Raw genomic sequence first — 20,049 nt, forward strand, 5'->3', positions numbered from 1 at the left:
AAATATGACACAGATATTATAATTCATCCAAAGAATTACTTCTCTCTATTTTGGTAAACTTCTTGCATTCAGAATTATAGCATTAAAACATAAAGTTACTTAATATAATGGAATATACTGACATCAAAAGTAGTGAATGGTAGAAAAAGAAGTTACTAACTTTAGCATTACACAAACAATAAACTCACCTCTCTCTCACTGACTTTTCCACAAAGCTGACAAGTTATCTGAAATAAAAAAAACTTATACAACATAATCTCAATGGTACATCTTATACAAAAAGTCAACATAAAAATTGTGACATTTTATGAAATCAATATTACATTTCCCACCTAATAAACTGTAGATGTTTCACTACTGGTGAAAACTCCTTTCATATCTTTGTAGTAATTTTAAAAGAAAAGAAAACACACAAAGAGGGAAACCAACATCATAAACTCGCTTACTGCTAGAGTTTTATGTATAATTTCAACAGAGATATTGATCTTATTTCAATATTTCAACATGACTGGAGATCAAAAGATACTAGAAAAAAGTACTTGACGAAAATAATAAACATTAAACAAGATACTCTGTGATAAATGAATCACTGAACTTAGGGATTGTATATGTTAAACTGTTAACGACTTGTTAGAAATAACAATTAACAAAGCTATCTTATTGCAGACTTTAAACGTAACATCTTTTGAAAACAATTAGTATTATGTTGAATTATCAGTATTTATAATTATAGAATCAATCAAGTTTTTATAATGAAAATTTCATTAACAAATATCTTAGGTTACTATTTTATAAGTATAAAAACAATAATGTATTGACTTTTAATGTTCAATTAAGTTATTTAGATGACATTTAAAATGTAGTTGGTAAGGCTTTCTCAACATGAGATACTTTACAGTATTTTTAAAACACAACACTGCATAATGAACTTTTTAAAGTTTTACAAAAAGGTTTTATTATACAACATACAATTTTGTGGAAGAGCTTTCATCATTTGCCTCATAACATCCAAGAGAAGTGTATTCATATGTACTTCATTGAAAATGTGAAATTTAATACCTCCAAAATTTTCACTCAAAATGGCAATTAAACCTATTGATTCTCACTTATGCAACAGAAAAATAAATTCATTTTTTGGAAAAGAAAGTGAACTGCTAGTTAAGAAAGGAAACACATTCAACCTCTAACAGTATATTAATCCATAAGTCCAAATCTGCATAAATGTAAAGAATTTTAACATAACAGTTCAGATATTATATATAAAAGTAAGCCTGAACTTCTGGAGCTTTGATGTAAATTTAAAAATCAATATATAAAAAATATTTCTAGAAAGTTTAGTAAATTCTATCAATATCTGCATGAGAAATTGATAACACATAAACATTACTTTAGTATTTAAAAACACAGACTTCCCAAGATGTAATTCAGATAACTATTTCCAATGCCACAACTTAACAATTTGGAAGTCCGATCATGCACCACATAGAAATTATCTGATTAGCTCAAATCTTTTGAAGTTCTATGGCTCATCTATAAATCATTAGGACTCATAAGTCCATTTTAACATGTACATTCTATAATATATTTACTTGCTGTCACTAACAATAGAAACATTCTCACAAAAGTTTTGGTACTCCCAATTTATCATATCACTATTAACAATATTGACATGAACAATAAACCTAGTTGGATTTATAGACATGAAATAAACGGCTCAATGCTCTTTCTTGAGAAAAATAGTGTTCTATAATGCTTGTAGTGAAGATATTACAGAATACATCATTTTCTTACAAATTCACTGAGCAAAATTTTCAATTGAAATTCTCAATCAAGGATTTAAGTCACACAGTTGTTCTAAAAGAACCTATTACAATTATGTTGACAAAAAGCAAAATAGAGAAAAAAATAACAAATACTAATTTCACATACGCACAATCCCAGAAATATTGTGTACACAATACAAAAAGCATAAAATATGTAACTAATGTTTATGTGAAACAACAGTCTAAAAATATAGATGTATCTAACAAACTGTCATATTCACTAAGAAGCCAAGAACAAGCATGTATGCAAGTTTGCTCAAACCTTGTGGCATGAGGTCTTGTAGGCACATGCTTAAGGGATTAAAGGATCTTGTAAGAAAAGACAAAGTATTATTTTTGGAAGAATCTTTTTCTTTGATACAAGGGTATCTATGCTAGAAAAAATTATTTTACTGTTCTAAAAAATCCACAAAAGTAAACAAAAATAACCTTTAAATCATTCTAATAAATATTAATCAAATGAGAATAAATGGAAACCTGATTAACAGTTGATCCACGATACAGTTGTGAGATCAAGGATTTCCCTGAAGTTCCAACTAGTGAGTTTTCTATGGCAGAAAACAGGATCCTGTTTAATTCTTGAACATCATGCTGTTGAAGTTCCTGAAACAAAGAAATTAAGCTGACCACCAGAATCATTCTTTGCAAACAATAAACAAGTACTGAATGTCAATACTTATGAATATGTGCACATCTGATCCCTTTCTGCTTCCTGTACCAAACATTCTATTTATGATTTCACCAAGTTTTGAAATCACGCTCTTCAATTGTTTAGTAGCATTCAAATATCAACTGTGCAACATCATTAGGTTTACTGTTCTCAGTTATGTATTTCATTCATCTTGACTTACAAACATTCAGAGCACTCTTTAAAGATATTTAGTATCTAAAACTTATTTAGGATAAATTTTAGGGCTTCTCTAACATTCCTCACTTTAGATTTTCTGAGATGATAGAGAAGGAAACCTCTCATAAAAATGAAAGAAAACACATCGATTTTTTTTTATTTTATCACGGCTAAACAGTGATACACAGCTATAGAAACAAAACACTGAATATGGAAAAAAAACTCAAAGAGTTAATCAAAACACATCTGATAAAATACTATCCTTCTGAACATATGCAACAGTCAAGTAACTATACACATACATAGGGAAAGAAAGACAGTATATGTAATACATTCTATTGCTCAATGCAGCAACAGCAAAAAGAATGATAAAAAAGTATTAATACACCATTATTCTTCTTTGAATACCTGTAGAATACAGCATAAAAATCAGAAATTTAAATCTGCATTAAAAATGAACTAAATTATTATACAAGACTATCTTCAAAAAGTGTATACACACACACATGTATAACTACCACATTATTTTTTTTTTTATCATCTCACACTACATTATGTATTAAATGCAGGCAATGAAACATGCACAAACTGGAAACTTATTGTTTAGTTTTACAAATAAAGGTCATTAAGGCAAGAATATTTTATGTTGGAAAATCACAAAGGATTTAAAGACACCTCAATCTTTTTCATCCACTGACCTGTAGATCCCTTTCAGTCACAACATAATTAGGAAGAATAAAAATTCTTATGACACATTAAAAAACAGGATATAATACTTGTACTGACCTCTAAAGATTTAATTTAGTGTGAATACTGTGAAACATAAAACAAAGTGTTCTTATTTAAATTAGCAACACATCAAAAAGGGCATGAAACAAAAATCTGGAGGTGTAAGTTAAAAAGTATAGCTCAGGGAAAATGAAATCTGGCCTAAATACATATTTACTGCAAACATGGCAGTAACAATTATTCACCCATAATAAATGTTTTGAATATGTATTGAGTACTGTTTCTTTGATGATTTTTCACACAATGCCATTCTAGGTCTACTAGTGCCAGCCATCCTTAATTTTGAAGTGACAGACAAGAGGGATCTCTTGGACTACTCTTTTGTCAATGAAAAGCAGACTGACTGTCAGAATATAACACCATAACAGCCATAATGGCAAGGACGTTAAGTAACAATATTTGAAAGGACAAACCAAGAGTCAAGTGTTCTAACCACTAAGCCAAGAACACAAATGTCAAAGGTGAAGAAATTAGGTGTTTCCCTGGAGGTATGGACACTAGACTTCTTATTCATGATAACGAATGTCAACGACTATGGGAAATTACTTTTAGAAAGAAGACTGAAGAAGTCATTGTTGACAATTAAATCACTCTGTGTACTTGTGTAAATTTCTGAAAGATGTCATGGGTATTCAAATGTCACAGAGATGTATGATTATCCTGGATTCCAACATGTGTACAATTAAATTTCCTGAGAAATACTGTTACAAATGTATGAGAATGCAAGGGGAACATCCCATAAAATATTTCTCAATCAATATGTTCAATTTTGACCAAATAAATCACAACAAATTTTAAAAAAAATAAGTTCAAATTATCCTGATAAAGAATGATATTCTGCTACTTAAGTTACCATTACTGAATCCACAGTAAAGTTTCAGATGATACCATACTGAAACAACACACACACACACACACACACATATATATATATATATATAGATACAGATATATGCTCCACACAAATAATTTTACTTCTGTGTTCAACAGTATTATTGTATGAATAATGTACAGTACTTGTTATTTTACAAACTTGAGTTCCAAGTGAAGGAATATTTAACAAGTAATCTAAGCTTCAAAAAATGATTTAATTTAATTATATATTTAACAGTTTCCTTCAAATGTTTCTTCTTCATGACTTATGAAATAAGTATCAGCATAAATAGGTCAGGTGCCAATAAAGCTCGACTGTAAAAGGCTAATAAATACATTTTTGAGTTTCTGGTCCTTCCAACTTTCAGTGTGTTAACTAACCTCATTGTTTGCCCACCCAAAACTATCTGTCAGTTCAGTTGTTGACGTTACTAAGCTATTGCTTAGTAAAAGGCGAGAAAACAGCCTTTGAAGTTGAAGAGGAATAATTCGTGCTTTATGACTGTCCACGCTTCCTAATTCATCTTCAACAACCTGGAAAAGTCCCTCTGGAAGAAATATGTACAATTCTTGTTAATTTCATTCAAAGCTAATTGAGTACTAAAACTATTAATAAAAACAACAACTTAAAACATAATGAACAATCTTTCTATTATGAATACGTATCTGAAATTTAACTGATAAATAACTACAATAAACTGTCTTTCTGAAAGTACCTAATCATATAAACAATTTTTTCCCAGACAATCAGTTTTATGTATACATATAGTTTAAAAGGTGTATTTCCTCATATCTTTAATAATACACTTAATACCTAAATGTTATGTAATTTATCTCGGATATATGAAAAGAAGTTAACTACTGCAAAATAGTTAAAGTCAGTCCATAAAAAAAGACATTCTTAGTGTTAATGCATAGAATTCCATTTCAAAAAAATTAATCAACTTCAGTAAACAGATTGTTTTAGAAAGTCATATGATTAACCAGATAAAAGTTAACTATATTTTTTAATCCCCTTGTACATAAGACTTCCTGGCCTCAGATTAAGTTATATGCTTATCGTATCTATCTGCGAAAGTGTATACCTTATATTATCACTGAAATACCTGTATTATTACCAATAATAAGGTTTTACTAAGCCTGAAGAATTAAAAAGAGTGAAGATAGTACAGCACCACATGTACAATGACCTGTTCTTGTTTATTTATTTGTTATTTAATACTAACTGATTTACACATTTCATAGAGGACCTTGGATTACTGTCTAGTACCAAAATGTTTCCTCTAGGCTTAGGTTTAGACCTATGAGCAACGTAACTTTCAGTCTGGGAAACACAGGGTAAAATTTGAAACTTATTTTGGGGAAAAATTGTGTCTTTGATGTTGGGAAACATGGTAATTTTGAGAGAAGTAACCATTTTGTGTCATTTACCCGATCATCATTTATTGCCTGATTTAGCAAAGACATTTTTGTTAATTTACAAAAGTTGGCTTTTGTTAGTTCCCACAAATGTAGGTTTTAAAACAAGTCAATTATAAAAGACTTTTATTCATTGGGTTTATATATGTGAAATAACCCATTTTTAAGAAAATATTTAAAATAAATTTGACACAATCTTGATAGTTAATCAAAGTGGATAGCATACCAGCCACTCACTATACACTGTCAAGTAACTCTTTTGGTACTGATGCACTATTACCTGGCTGGTAATGTGGCTTTCCGAGTATCATTTAATGCTGAAGTGTCATTAGTTAAGACATTTCTTATTATAATAAAAACTTTTAACTTTACACACAGATAAATTTCAGTAAAGTCAGAATTACAAACTGTAGTCTTATAAAGGTTTCCACAATAATTTATGCACTAAAATAATGTAAAGCAACTAAATTCAAATAAAACAGGGCTCACATATTCATCTATTAATTTACATATTACTCCAACTTGTCATTCTATTAACAACATTGATATGTGTGTGTGTGTGTACATATATATATATATAAAGAACTAAACATATGTTACACACAAATATTTTTACTTGTATTTATATCACTTTATAAACACAGTTTGCCCCTGAAGAAGAAAGGTTCACCTTTCAAAAGTGCTCAGGTTATATGGTTTCTATTTCATTTATATATATTACATATGTGTTAGTTCTAAATATTACTGTACTAGTAGAATAATGAAGTATTGTAATATTTCTAACATGGCTGTAAACATGAACACAAGTATAATGATATGCTAGCCAATAATTCCTAATGATATTGTTTCTCTTTTACTGTTAGTACAAGATAATGTTCCACTTTGTCTCCAAATGATGGGAAATTTGCATCCTTTGATTTTTTTCCCAAGAGTATAATCTCAGAAGAAGATATCACAAAACAAAAACTGTTTGAATTCGGAGAGGGTAGCTTTTGATATGTACTGAAGATATAACATATGGACAAGTAAGAGCCTTTCTTGTACATCTGAGCAATTAGTGGAATCTGATAACTGATTAACCATTGAACTCATTAAACAATTATATTCAACTAATTTACTCTTTTCATGTAACTTGGTTAGTTGGAATAATCAAAATTAGCAACAATAAAAAAACCAATTTTGAGTTGTTGAATATTTTCATGAGTTAAACACTAACTGATAAAAGACAAACAACCTTTAATTAACTGAAAATAATGATGATGAGTAGTAATAGCAATATTTTAACTAATTAGAAAATGGGAACAATCAAAAACAGTAATGATTGAAAATACTAATTTTGATTAGGTTATTACTTTTGTGTCAATAATCAATTTAATCATAACTTTAATTAATCATTTATTTTACTTGACACTAATCCATGTACTTCACACCCAGAGATAACTGTTTATGTTAACTGATTAAGTCACCCAACTCTATCTTCAAAGCTGTCTTCTGTAGACAGCAAAATTTTTGAAAACCAAACTACTTTTCACATAAAGCTTGCAACTCCCCTCTCAAACACCCAAAAAGTACTAAACTCCACTACTGCTAATGGTTACTCATTCTGCAAGTCAATTATTCTTAAGCATCAGCAAAATCAGATTTTACCTTTATCTCAAATGAGACAACCTATCACTGTAATAATACTTTCTTAGATACGAAGATCAAGAGAGGCTTATACAGTAAAATATAGAGATAATTACTTCTTTTGATTTGTTATGAATATGTCTATAAATAGAACATAAAGTTCTATTAGCTTCGAAATTAGAAACAAAACACTGCCTCAATGGGTTGAGTGACTTGTCCATCGTTATGCCAAAATCCTTTAGTCATACCACTAAAAGAGTTCCTAGCTCTATTAAATATGTAATACAAGTTACAGAACCTCAAATGCATGAACTTTCATTTCCCATAATTAAATTTATTTTGTCAAATATTTTGTCCCTATTAATATCACTAACATAAACAGAAAAAAAAAGCCAATGACCCATGACACAGAGCTACTAACAAGTATCCAGCTTAACTAGACTTCACTGAAACAAACTCATTTTTTTTCTCATTCAACCATCCTACAGTTCAATTAACTAGTCTTTCCCTCAGCCCCTGCTTATGTTTTTCTTTTGCATGGCATTTTATCAAAACATTTTTTGAAAATCTGAAAACAAGTCCATACATTTTCCTTCAACCAGATACACCCTTGAAAAAAATTAACTGATTAGTATCAAAAGATTTTCCTTCAGTCAGTCCATTGAAATTTTAGATCTCTAACTTCGTGTATGCATATACTTAAGCAGGTTTTTAATGTTGTACGAGTTAAGATATACTGATGACTAAAGCGACCCTATTTTTGTTTACTTAAGTTAAGAAACTGATAGAAAATTCAGATCAAAACTATAGTACATGCATATGTTTTCTTTCATTTTAAATATAATTTTCTTTTTTGCAATGGGAAACAATTGGTTTACATCTTCAAATACAAAACACAGGTTTAATTAGAGTTAGAATCCAATATAATTAATGAAAAATACTAAAATAAGACAAAGAAAAAATCTGGTTTAGTTATAGAAAGCACATGACAGTACTGAAGAGATATTTCTTTCCAAATGAAACATGACTGACAGTCTCTCAGGTATTTGTTTTAGGCCTTTCTTGTTTTTATATACTTATTCAATGATTTGTATAAATTCTTGAACTTCAATATTTCTAATCTGAAAAACTTTAGAGTGAAAGCATATAATGCTTCAACCATGCTAAAATTTTGGAAAGAGCTAATACTATGATAGTGTTTCTCTTATCTAAAGGGATGTGGACAATCTTAATTAGAGAGCAAAAACATGGAAAATCAGTTTCCATTTCCAAAATTAATAGTTCCTCTCTTTGATAAACGTCTCACTGGTAGTTTATCAAAATCTCTAACACTGTTAATAAGATCAACACAAAAACAATCTAAACAAGTCCTCATCAGAGTTTACAGTGACAACATGCAAGCAACAAAGGACCATTTGTCTTTGAAGGCTGTTTTTACATAATCATTACTCACCTTTTGTAAAATTAAAAATATAAATCCACCCATACTTTTTTAAAACCATCAATTCTATATCTTTAAACTTTTATAAAGTTCTGGCTTCCACTGATTCTAATGGCAACTTAATCTAAAAGTCAGTCAACCTATCAGAAAAATAACATTTTCTCAACTGGAGCTTACTATGTTGTTTACAAATTGTTTTCTCTTGTTCCACTATCTGCCAGATACAGTAGAAAAAAACAATCACAGGCCTTATCCTATCAATCCTAATGGATAATACTGTAAACTTAAATAAGATCACCTCTTACCAATTTTTTTCCAAGAGAAAATAAAAGATCTTTACCTAACCCTTATATTGCTAGAATCATCCTTGTCACCTTTCTTGGACCCTTTTCAAAGGCAATATATTTAGATAAGGAGACAACTGTATACACAGCATTCCAAGCGAGACCAAAGTAGAAATTTGTACAGAGAAAATTCTTTCTTTTGGCTTATAATCAATATATCTATAAATGCACCCTTAAACTTTATCACTTTACAACAAACAACAAAGCACTGCATTGGTAGTTTTTCAACCAACTTACAATCTAATCCAATAGTCTTTCCTTAATCCCTACTGATCCAATTTTCTTGGCTATTCTTTCGTGTGACACAAGTTTTTTTGAAAACCTAAGTACAGCAAGTCTATGTATATCCTTTCCTTTGCAGAGGTAACAAATTACACACTCAGACAAAAAAAAAACAAAAAAACTATTAATTGGATGTGATTTATCTGTGACAAATCCATGTATCTTTTCATTCACGATGTCATATTTCAAGGAATGATCTTGTAAATTTTTCTAGAATTTTTTCATACAGTTGTACCATCAGGATTAAATGGTCTATTGTGTCCATAATAACTCTAATTGTCCCCTTTAAGAAACAAATAATATTAGCAATTCTTCAATCCTCAAGTGCCTGCCCACACAATACTGACACACTGAAAATTAGAGTAAAATTCATAAATCTCAACTCTAATCTCCTTCATAATCTTAGAAAAAGTTTTTTTTGGTCTGATGCTTTATCCACTTTTAATCTCTCAGTATTTCTACTTACTACCAAGGATTAATATCCACAGATTCAAGCCTATTCCAATACTTCTCAGAAAATGCTGTGTTAAGAATATTCCTAATATATTCTCTTGCAAGTACAGAAGAGAAGAAATAATTTACACTTTTCACTATCTTCAGTAATAACCCTTACATCAGCATCCTTCAAGAGTGCAGTTCCTATGTTACACATTTCTAAATACATTATATTCATGGTCTTGTCTATTTACTATAACAAAAGTAAGCACATTCTTTTTTAAAAAAACAACACAGAATTATACTTTCACACGTTTTTGGTTCAATTAACAACCTAGGAAATACTACTGCTCTAGTTGTGTATTTAACTATTCAAATAAAATTATCTACAGCATCTACATCTATGGGTGTTTTTGGTTTGAATAAAAAACATTCTAACAGTTCAACTTTCTCACAGTTCCAATAACTGCTCAGGATGCCAAGGATTTTAACATAAGACATTCAACACATACTAAGAGTTTTAAGTTTATGATTTAGTAACTGAGATATTTAAATTTCAACTCAGAAAAACTCTTTAATCTAACCTATTACTTGACAAAAGTCTGTATGTGTCTTTGCCCACTTAAAAGGACCAACTGTCACCAAACCTTACATGTACCCTCATGGCACCACTGGGAATGACAAATCAGTTTTCAGGTATGACTCTCCATACATAACCTTTCAGGACATTGTCTTTCCAATGTGATGTATGGGTGTGTTAGTACATATTTCAGTGACTTCAAACTAAAACCATCATAAGGCAAATCATTCAAAACATTTATTATACTCTTCTTTAAAATTTTTTATCATTCAGTGAAAACTAGTTCACTATTTTTTTAAGTATACAGGATATATCCCTCCAGTACTTTCATTAAACGTTCATGACATCTTAGCCAGTTATTAAAACTCGGAACACTTATGCATTTCTACTGATCCTACTACACACTCCAATACTACAATTCAATATTTTTAACATACATTAAAAATAACTTGTTTAATAGACACAAACAAACCCTCATATTCCATACTTAAAAACAATAAAATTCACACAAACATATACCTCGAAACTCTGGCGTGAATAATAAAGTCTGAAGTAAAGAATTCAAATAACAAGTGGCTCCTTGATTTTCGATTCCACATAATCCACAAGGAGGACGAGGTGGCATTGGTTTTAATATTCCCAAGCTGACTGTTTTTGAGTCTCCTTTTGTGAAGTGTCTGTTTTCTTCTTCAAACAGATTCCCAAACATATTAATCTGTGAAGCACTTTTCTTTTACACACTTTATATTAGAGAATCTGATGATTCAAGTTAATGTTGAATTGGAATTATGCAACTTACAATCAAGGCACTTGTGACTTTCTATTCTTATAATAATATATATCACTTACCATTCAACACAATATAACTCATAAGTCCAGGAATTTACTAGTCTAATCTATGCCTTGCATCTTTTAGTTCAAGCACTTTTACCAATTTTTACAGCTTACTTCTTATCACAACAATTGCTCTCTGACAGTACTTGTAGTACTACTTTCTCTTTTAAATTTTAATCCCGTATATCACTGTATGGCCTCTTATCTTAGCTAAAACACAACTTTAAACTTAAAAGTTGGATTCAATTTCAGTTGAAGTTTGTTGCTTTTATTTTTAAACATAGTGAGCCTGCACAGGTACACTAGAAGTGATAAATGATCAATATCGACGTTACATGTCTACCTCAAATTATTTCATTACTGCGTGGATAAAGCACAATTAACATTCCATATCATACCACGATACTCCACTCAGTCACATTATCAATAAAAAAACAAAACAAAAATAGCGTCTCTAAATAATCAACGTCAAACTATATTAGTGTATCATTAAAATGTCATCATATCATATTTAATATTATATGTACTTAAAATTATACTCTAACATTACTGTTCATTCTAATTGAATAAATAAAATATTAAGACCAATGATACTTCTGATATTTTATACTCAAAATTCACGCTTTTGAACTGTCATACGCTCGAACTTAAAACATGCATACTCCACAACCTTCTATTTACCATTACACTATTTGTACCACGAGGTGCTGGTTGTGTGTTAAAACGGAGATAACTATTGACAGAATACTGTCTGGAACACTTAACAAAAAGACTATTGACACGAGTGGTATACAATGTATTCGTAAAATGATAAAAAACTGTAAATAAACCAAAACAAATTAAAACAAGATCATTATTGCGTCAATGTGACTGGAGTTTTTCTTAATGTGTTACAGACTGCTTTTTTAATACACACACGAGTAACTTAAAGTTACCCTAATAATGAATATATATTTTTACTTACTTTCAAAAGTGTAAATTTTTAGATATATTTTAGATATTAAAACAATCCATTCATTTATTTTATGCTTTTACTTAAGAAAATCCCCACAGTGGCACAGTGGTATTTCTGCGGACTTATAATGTTAGCAATCGAGTTTTGATACCCGTGATGAGCACAGCTAGTCCATTGCGTAGCTTTGTGTTTAACTTTAAACAAATAAACTTTAAAGAGATCACCCGCGATACTATAAAGACAACAGTAAGATTGATAAATGCTGAAAAAAATTGAAAATAAAATGTTCATAAAGTTTATTAGGGTGTGATAAACGTAGCAATCGTAGATGTGCAACAGAATAAAACAAAACGCCAAAACAGAAATCAAATATAAAACTTTCGAACAAGTGAAACAATTTTTTTTATTACTTATAAAAAATAATTCAATGTGTTCAAGTATTGTTCAAACGTGGGTGAAAATACTACATTATCATCAAAATAACCATTGGAACTTTCCATTGCTCCTGCTAAGACTTTATTCATAAGTCTTTAAAAGGTGGAGGGTGCATTTTTCAGCTAAAAAGGTATTTTGCTTTAAAACGGATAAAGTTTATTATTAGTTATGAATGGAGTTTAATGTCAATCCTTTATGTTTAGATGTATTTGTCAATATTCATTAAAAGTATCACTTGTATGAGGCAATAGATACAGTCAAGTTTAAAACTTGGTTTAAATTTCTTTAGTTCACACAGATTCTAAATTCATCAGTCTTCTTGGCAATAACTATCGGAGAAATCCAAGAAGAAGTGGGTCTCAACTCATCACGGAGCATTTAATCTACTTGATTATGTAGTTACTTGAAATTTAGCTGGATAATAGCGATAAGGTTTACTTAGTACTGGCTTTTCTTTAGTGGTTACAAACTTACAACAACATGATCAGCGAAGTCTATGACGCCAAACTTGTTGTTAAAAATATCTGTATTTTGTAAAACAAGTAGTTCTAATTATTTGCCATCTTTGTGCTTTAAATATGAAAACAGTTCTTCATTAGTACATTTTAGCCTCCTAGTTACGCCTAACAGAAGGCATATTCAATTCAAGAAGATTCGACAAGATATCTATTGTAAAGTAATTCTGAATATTATAATTTTAATTGTGTACATGTGAACGAAATAAAGAGTATGAACACAATTTAAACACAATGGACAATGTTTATTTTTTCAAAGGCTTGTTTGTTTTTGTTTGTTTGTTTTGATATTTCGCACAAAGCAACTCGAGGGCTATCTGTGCTAGCCGTCCCTAATTTAGCAGTGTAAGACTAGAGGGAAGGCAGCTAGTCATCACCACCCACCGCCAACTCTTGGGCTACTCTTTTGCCAACGAATAGTGGGATTGACCGTCACATTATAACGCCCCCACGGCTGGGAGGGCGAGCATATTTGGCGCGACTCGGGCGCGAACCCGCGACCCTCAGATTACGAAGCACACGCCTTAACGCGCTAGGCCATGCCAGGCCCTTTTTCAAAGGCATAAATATGGTGAGTACGATGTGGACTGTCGTTTTAAAACTGGATCGTAAGTTGTGTACCATCCTTCCAACTTTCTAGGTCAAGATTATCTGCATGTTCACATCGTAAAAATGTCATTTAATAACACTATCTAACAAAATTTTTACTTTTTCTTGTTCCTGAACAGAAAGTGTTATTTCCCAATTGCTTATGCCTAAAGTAAATGGAAAAGACCTATTTTTCTCTTCAAACTTTACTTTTGTGACCTACTCGTAGGTAATGAAATTTTCAAATTTAACCATTTTCCAGAACATTCCAGGTAGATTCAGTGCTTAGTAGCTGATAGAGAATTTTCTCGAACTTACAGAAATTTTCGAGAACTTTCTAGAATGTTATAGAACTTACGAGAATTTTCTAGGACTTTTCACAGTAATATATATATAGGAGCTTACCACTAACCACTTCAGTTTAGTTTTAGCTGCCTAAGTGAACACATAGGGCTATCAGAAATTGCATCAAGAATCTGCAAGCATTCTCCAGATGCATTCTGCCATGTATGTGGCCAATTTATCAAGACAAGAGCGAAAAAGTACTCTGTGACAGCATCTTCTAAAATGTGTGAAGCCTGCAAGTCATATTTCGGCATGCTTGTCGGCGATCAAGACAAACCCTGGGCACCTCATTTTACCTGCAAGCAGTGCAAAAAAAAAACTACAGAAGTTAAGGCGGACAATTTTATCTTGCTTGAATGATAAGATTTTATATTATACAAATTTTAGATCTTTTAAAATTTAAATATATTCTAATTTATTTTTTTTATTTCCAATACTATAGAAAAATGTTATATATAAAATATTTTGCATGAACCTCTTACACACTAGTTGTGGATGAAATAAACTTATTCTTCATAATAACAATTTCATTTTGCTCTTTTGGAGGATGGTACAGAGGGGAAAAGAGAGCCATGAAGTTCGCTATTCCAAGAATTTGGCATGAACCAACTGACCACTCAAGCAATTGCTACTTCTGCATTGTGAACCCTTCTAAACGTTGGGCTGGCAAGAATGCATCTGTTATCATGTATCAGGACCTTCCGTCATTCATCACCCCAGTGCTACACTACCCTGAGCTCCCTGTACCTACTCCGCCGGAGAGAAAGCAGCCATCCTCAGAAGAGTGTAGCAAATCAGAAGAGGAGGTAGACGTTGAAGATCTAGATTACAATTTCAAAGGTGCAGTTGGTGAGAGAAACCTATACTACCTCAACCAAAGATACCTCAATGACTTGATAAAAGCTCTTGGTCTAACAAAGTCGAATGCCGAAACTATACTTGAGGGCTGATACATTGTAAATATTGATTCATATCTTGTTTTATTCAGACCTTATGTAAATGAAAATGTGCAAATTAGTCTGTTTTTACACAGAAAATAGGTTAATTTCATTATCCAGGTCACAAAAGCAAAGTTTAAAGGGAATAATGGCCATTTTCTGTACTTTTACAACATAAGCAATTAAGAAATCCCACATACTATTCAGGAACAAAATTTCTGCTACATAGTGTAATCATGAATCACACTCTGTGAAACCTTTTACCAATGACAATTAATGCATAACCATAAACCCTTCCATTAACAATAGTGCACAATGAAATTAAAAATTATTGTGATAGAGATTCAAAAGTTATATTTCAACATAAAACACAGCATCACAATGCAAGCCCTCATAGAAAAAAATCACAAAATCACGTTAAACCTTTAAACAATGATTTGTTTGTTTGCTTTTTGGAATTTCGCACAAAGCTATTCGAGGACTATCTGTGCTAGCCGTCCCTAATGTAGCAGTGTAAGACTAGAGGGAAGGCAGCTAGTCATCACCACCCACCGCCAACTCTTGGGCTACTCTTTTACCAACGAATAGTGGGATTGACAGTCACATTATAACGCCCCCACGGCTGGGAAGGCGAGCATGTTTAGCGCGACGCGGGCGTGAACCCGCGACCCTCGGATTACGAGTCGCACGCCTTACGCGCTAGGCCATGCCAAGCCTTTTAAACAATGAAATACAGTTCATTGGATAATTTATGAATATCTAAACAAATAATTAACATTTCAATTAATTAAATTGTAAATACCAAAATCACAACTAGAATTTAAGATAGCACGGAATATAAAATAAATTTTCAATAAACAGCATATTCTGAAAGTACGACCCCTTTAAAAAAATGAAAAATAAAATAATATTTAATGTTGATGCTTTAAGCCATAACCGACAACGCAACACTACAAAATGAAACCATTTAACAGTGATACATTACTGGCAATGAAAATAAATTACTTTACAAGTAACATAGCATACGTAAAAGGAAACATTTTACAATTATGACACAATCAAATCACTTTAAAATAAAATATTTTAAACAAATAAAAATCAAAGTTAAGCCTTTTTATCCTGATCAACATCAATATGTTCAACCTAAAATGCATAGTAAACCCTTCAAAATACAAACAGGCATAATCCAAATAAACCATGAACGTGTATACAATAGAATGTTCCATTAAAATATCCACATCTTCATACTGTTACGTGATATAATCTATCTCGAATGAGTCTCCGATTTATTGTTACGTACTACGATTTCAAACAACTGTAAATTGGGATTTGGATTTTGAAGTTAATGGAATGTCGATATGTATCAGATTTATGATACAACAAGATTGATACAAGCAATTTTCTTTCTTAACACGAATATATTTTAACATGCAAACAAGAATACAATTTGTAATAACGGAGGCCTGGAATGACCAGGTGGGTTAAGGCGTTCGACTCGTAATTCGAGGATCGCGGTTTCGAATCCCCGTCGCACCAAAAATGCTCGCCCTTTCAGTCGTGGGAGCGTTATAATGTGACGTTTAATCCCACTATTTGTTGGTAAAAGAGTAGCCCAAGAGTTGGCGGTGGGTGATGATGACTAACTGCCTTCCCTCTTGTCTTACACTGCTAAATTAGGGACGGCTAGCGCAGATAGCCTACGCATAGCTTTGCGCGAAATTAAAAAAAATTATAATAACGGTTATTACAAATAATTATTTATATACGACAGTTTTACAAACTTGCAAAGAATACTGAGTCTTCTGTCTGGTCTGGAACTTAATATTTTATTGACGGTTCAAAGAGAGCGAAGTAATTCCACGTTGGAACACAGGTATGGGAATGTTCTATTCTCGTGTGGTATAATGTAAGTTTCTCAAAGCTGAAGTTATACAATGTCTTCATTTCTAACGTCCGAAATTCTTTGTAGTTGAACAGTTCATAATGTTTGAAATCTATAAATGTTCCTGGTTAAATATCTGTAGTTTTCCGACAAATAAGCGTTTATCACACTTATAGTTTCCGGGGTTTATAGTATACTGATTGTAGCGACCAAATAATATTAAAGTGTATTCCCGCGTGTCTCTCTAGCTTTGGTTTGTTTTGAATTTTGCGCGAAGCTACACGAAGGCTATCTGCTTTAGTCGTCCATAATTTAACAGTGTAAGACAAGAGGGAAAGCAGCTAGTGATCACCACCCACCGCCAACTCTTCGGCTACTCTTTTAGAAACGAATATTGAGATTGATCGTCACTTTATAACGTCCCAACGGGTGAAAGGGCGAGCATGTTTTGTATGACGAGGATTCGAACCCGCGTCCTTCAGATTACGAGTTGAGTGCCTTAACCACCTGGCCTTGCTGGGCCGTTTCGATAGCTACTTTTTCTACTCATCAGGCGAGATTCTTGAAAGATCAGTTGACAGTTATACTGGCAATCACTAGTATTTTACAGGCAAACATCGAACATTGTTAATTTTTGTGCTCAAGAACTTTCTACAAATTTATAAGACAGGTGGGACTTTTGCAATACACATTTGACAATATATTTTACATACATTTATAAATTTATATTAGACTGAAACAAAGAGAGATAGTAAAATAAATGTATAACAGTAAATCCGTTTCAACACTGAAGACAAGACCCAAGATTAAATATATAAGGATACTTTAGCCGTCCCCAATTTAGGAATGTAAAACCAGAGAGAGAGCAGCTAGTCATCACCACCAACTCTTGGGTTACTTTTTTACCAACGAATAGTGGGATTGACCAACACATTATAACGCCTCTACGACTGCTATGGCAAACGTGTTTGGCGTGACGGGGATTAGATCCCACGATCCTCAGGTTATAAGACGAGTGACATAATCACATGGCTATACGGGCCCAATTGGAAGATCTATCTATCTTGGCAGTAATTTTGACTTAAAAAAATGTTTCAAGCCTCAAAATTAATCAGGGACGCTTAAAAACAACTGTTTTTTTTTTTTAGGCCCACACTCGAAATTAACGTTTTAATCTTTCTTGGAAGTAAGAGATATTATGAACTGCGCATCTGCTATGATGTCTTACGATAGTGAACTTTATGAGATTTATAGCTGATTATTCTAAAGCATATTACACAACAGTGATTTATGAATTACTAATAGCTCAGGTGGGTAAAATACTATCTAGCCAATAGTCAGAAAACTCAAACTATTAACAGGTATTTCGATTGAATTTAATTATTTTAAAAATAATTAATCATCTGTAGCTGCTCGAAAATTGAGTAATATTTCTTCGCCGCATTCAAGGATTGGTAAATGATATGGGACTTTGTTATGGAATTAAAGGCTGACGTGAATATGATGTATGATATGATGTATATTGGACTGGGCACTGAATACAAACGGACTATTTCGGATATATGATCCTTCAGTGCGTTGAGAACCTATAAATCCTGTGCCATGGATTTGTTATAGGGAAAAAACGGGAGTACTTCACGAAAACCCACTTTCATCGGTAAGGCGCCAATCCATTATTAGTGCCCGGTTAAAGTGAAGTTGTAAGATACACGGAGGCAGAGTGATAGGTGAGGCTGTAGATTACTTGGAACAACGTGAAATATCTCAGTTAGCGGATGCTGCTTGGGAAATTATTATTGTTGGGAAAGGGTCTGATCGGGCTCGAATCTTCTGAATTTCTGGCAGATGTGCGATAAATGAGGAATGACTGTATATGAGATTCGTTTGTTTGGTCATACAGTGGAATGGAAGAATCAGTAGAAGATTCTGTGGATAGGATGGTAGGTGAGTTTGATCAGGAGGGTGTGGCTTTTGAGACAGGAAATGTTGTAATTCGTGTAAGTAAACCCGTTACTTACACTGATAACTGGTCAGACTTGGTAAGGCAGCAGAGTTTGAGCTGCTTTTTTTTTTGTTTTTGATATGGATGTTAGTGTTGGTTTATCCCAAATAGTCATCGGTGTTGTCTAGGTCCGTTGGCTCATTGAATTTGTTTATTTTTAATCGATTGTTTGAGTTTCTTGTCGTTGGCAACGGGTGTTGATTGGGAGAGGAATAGAAGTGGCAGAGGAGGGAATCTGGATACGGTTGGGATTGGGCGAGGCTTACAGTAAGGTTTATCTACTTTAAAATGATAATGGTATAAAATCCAGCTGTGTGTTGAATGCGATCAGCAGCCAGTTGAGACGGGGCTACAATATTAATAGAATGGGTTAGTAGCCCTGATTTATTGGATGTTGAGTTTTTGTTTCGTTTCTTGTGCTGAGTCCCAGGGAATGTATAATCCAGTGTGGTGGATTTCTATTTTGAATTGTGCACCAGTTCTATTGATCTTGAGGTAAAGAAATGCTATTTGGATAGTTTTCTCCTGTTTACAGGTGAACTTAATGTTGGGGTGTATCGAGTTAACGTGATAGAAGTGTGTGTTCTGTAGATGTGAATCCAGCAATTGTATCATCAACATATTAAGAAACCAAATAAACACAACCAAAAAACTATGCTCACTAGATAAAATTAACGATAAAATCAACAAAATAAAACAACACTTCGTCAACATCAACAAATTTTCTAAAAAACCATGGAAAAAATTATACACACACACCTAGACCAACAACAAACAAACAACAATAAATCCCAAAATACAACAAGCTACAAAACCTTATACTGCTGCATAACATATGTTCCCAACATCAGCAGAAAAATAACTAACATTTCAAAAAAACTTGTAACAAAACACAACATTCTAGTAAACACCAAATTTATTCAAAAACAAGGTTCAAAACTAAAGTACATACTATATAAAAACTACGCGACAAACACAACACCAACATAATTTATAAAACCCAATACAACAACTGTCACGACTTTTATGTTGGAGAAACAAACACAAAAATGAAAATTAGATTCAAAGAACACAAAAAAACACCTTCACGTGTTTT

General features: G+C 32.1%; 1 protein-coding gene across 6 annotated transcripts in view; it reads right to left on the bottom strand.

Moving 5' to 3' along the window:
* The window catches only part of LOC143246518 (ubiquitin carboxyl-terminal hydrolase 40-like), a 76,942-nt gene extending 64,938 nt beyond the window's left edge, over positions 1-12,004 (bottom strand). Inside the window, exons 1-5 of one of the 6 annotated variants that reach the window (XM_076493351.1) lie at positions 11,888-12,004; positions 10,979-11,146; positions 4,714-4,880; positions 2,301-2,426; positions 189-227 (exon numbers count right to left, since the gene is read on the bottom strand). In XM_076493351.1, the coding sequence (XP_076349466.1) occupies positions 189-227; positions 2,301-2,426; positions 4,714-4,880; positions 10,979-11,084 (438 nt within the window). In that variant the 5' untranslated portion in view covers positions 11,085-11,146; positions 11,888-12,004. Of the gene's footprint in view, positions 1-188; positions 228-2,300; positions 2,427-4,713; positions 4,881-10,978 lie in introns of all 6 variants that reach the window. The other 5 variants (XM_076493353.1, XM_076493352.1, XM_076493349.1 and 2 more) reach the window with 5 other exon arrangements.
* Positions 12,005-20,049: the final 8,045 nt, after the last annotated feature.

The sequence above is a fragment of the Tachypleus tridentatus genome, chromosome 3 (genome assembly GCF_004210375.1).
Source record: "Tachypleus tridentatus isolate NWPU-2018 chromosome 3, ASM421037v1, whole genome shotgun sequence".
NCBI lineage: Eukaryota > Metazoa > Arthropoda > Merostomata > Xiphosura > Limulidae > Tachypleus > Tachypleus tridentatus.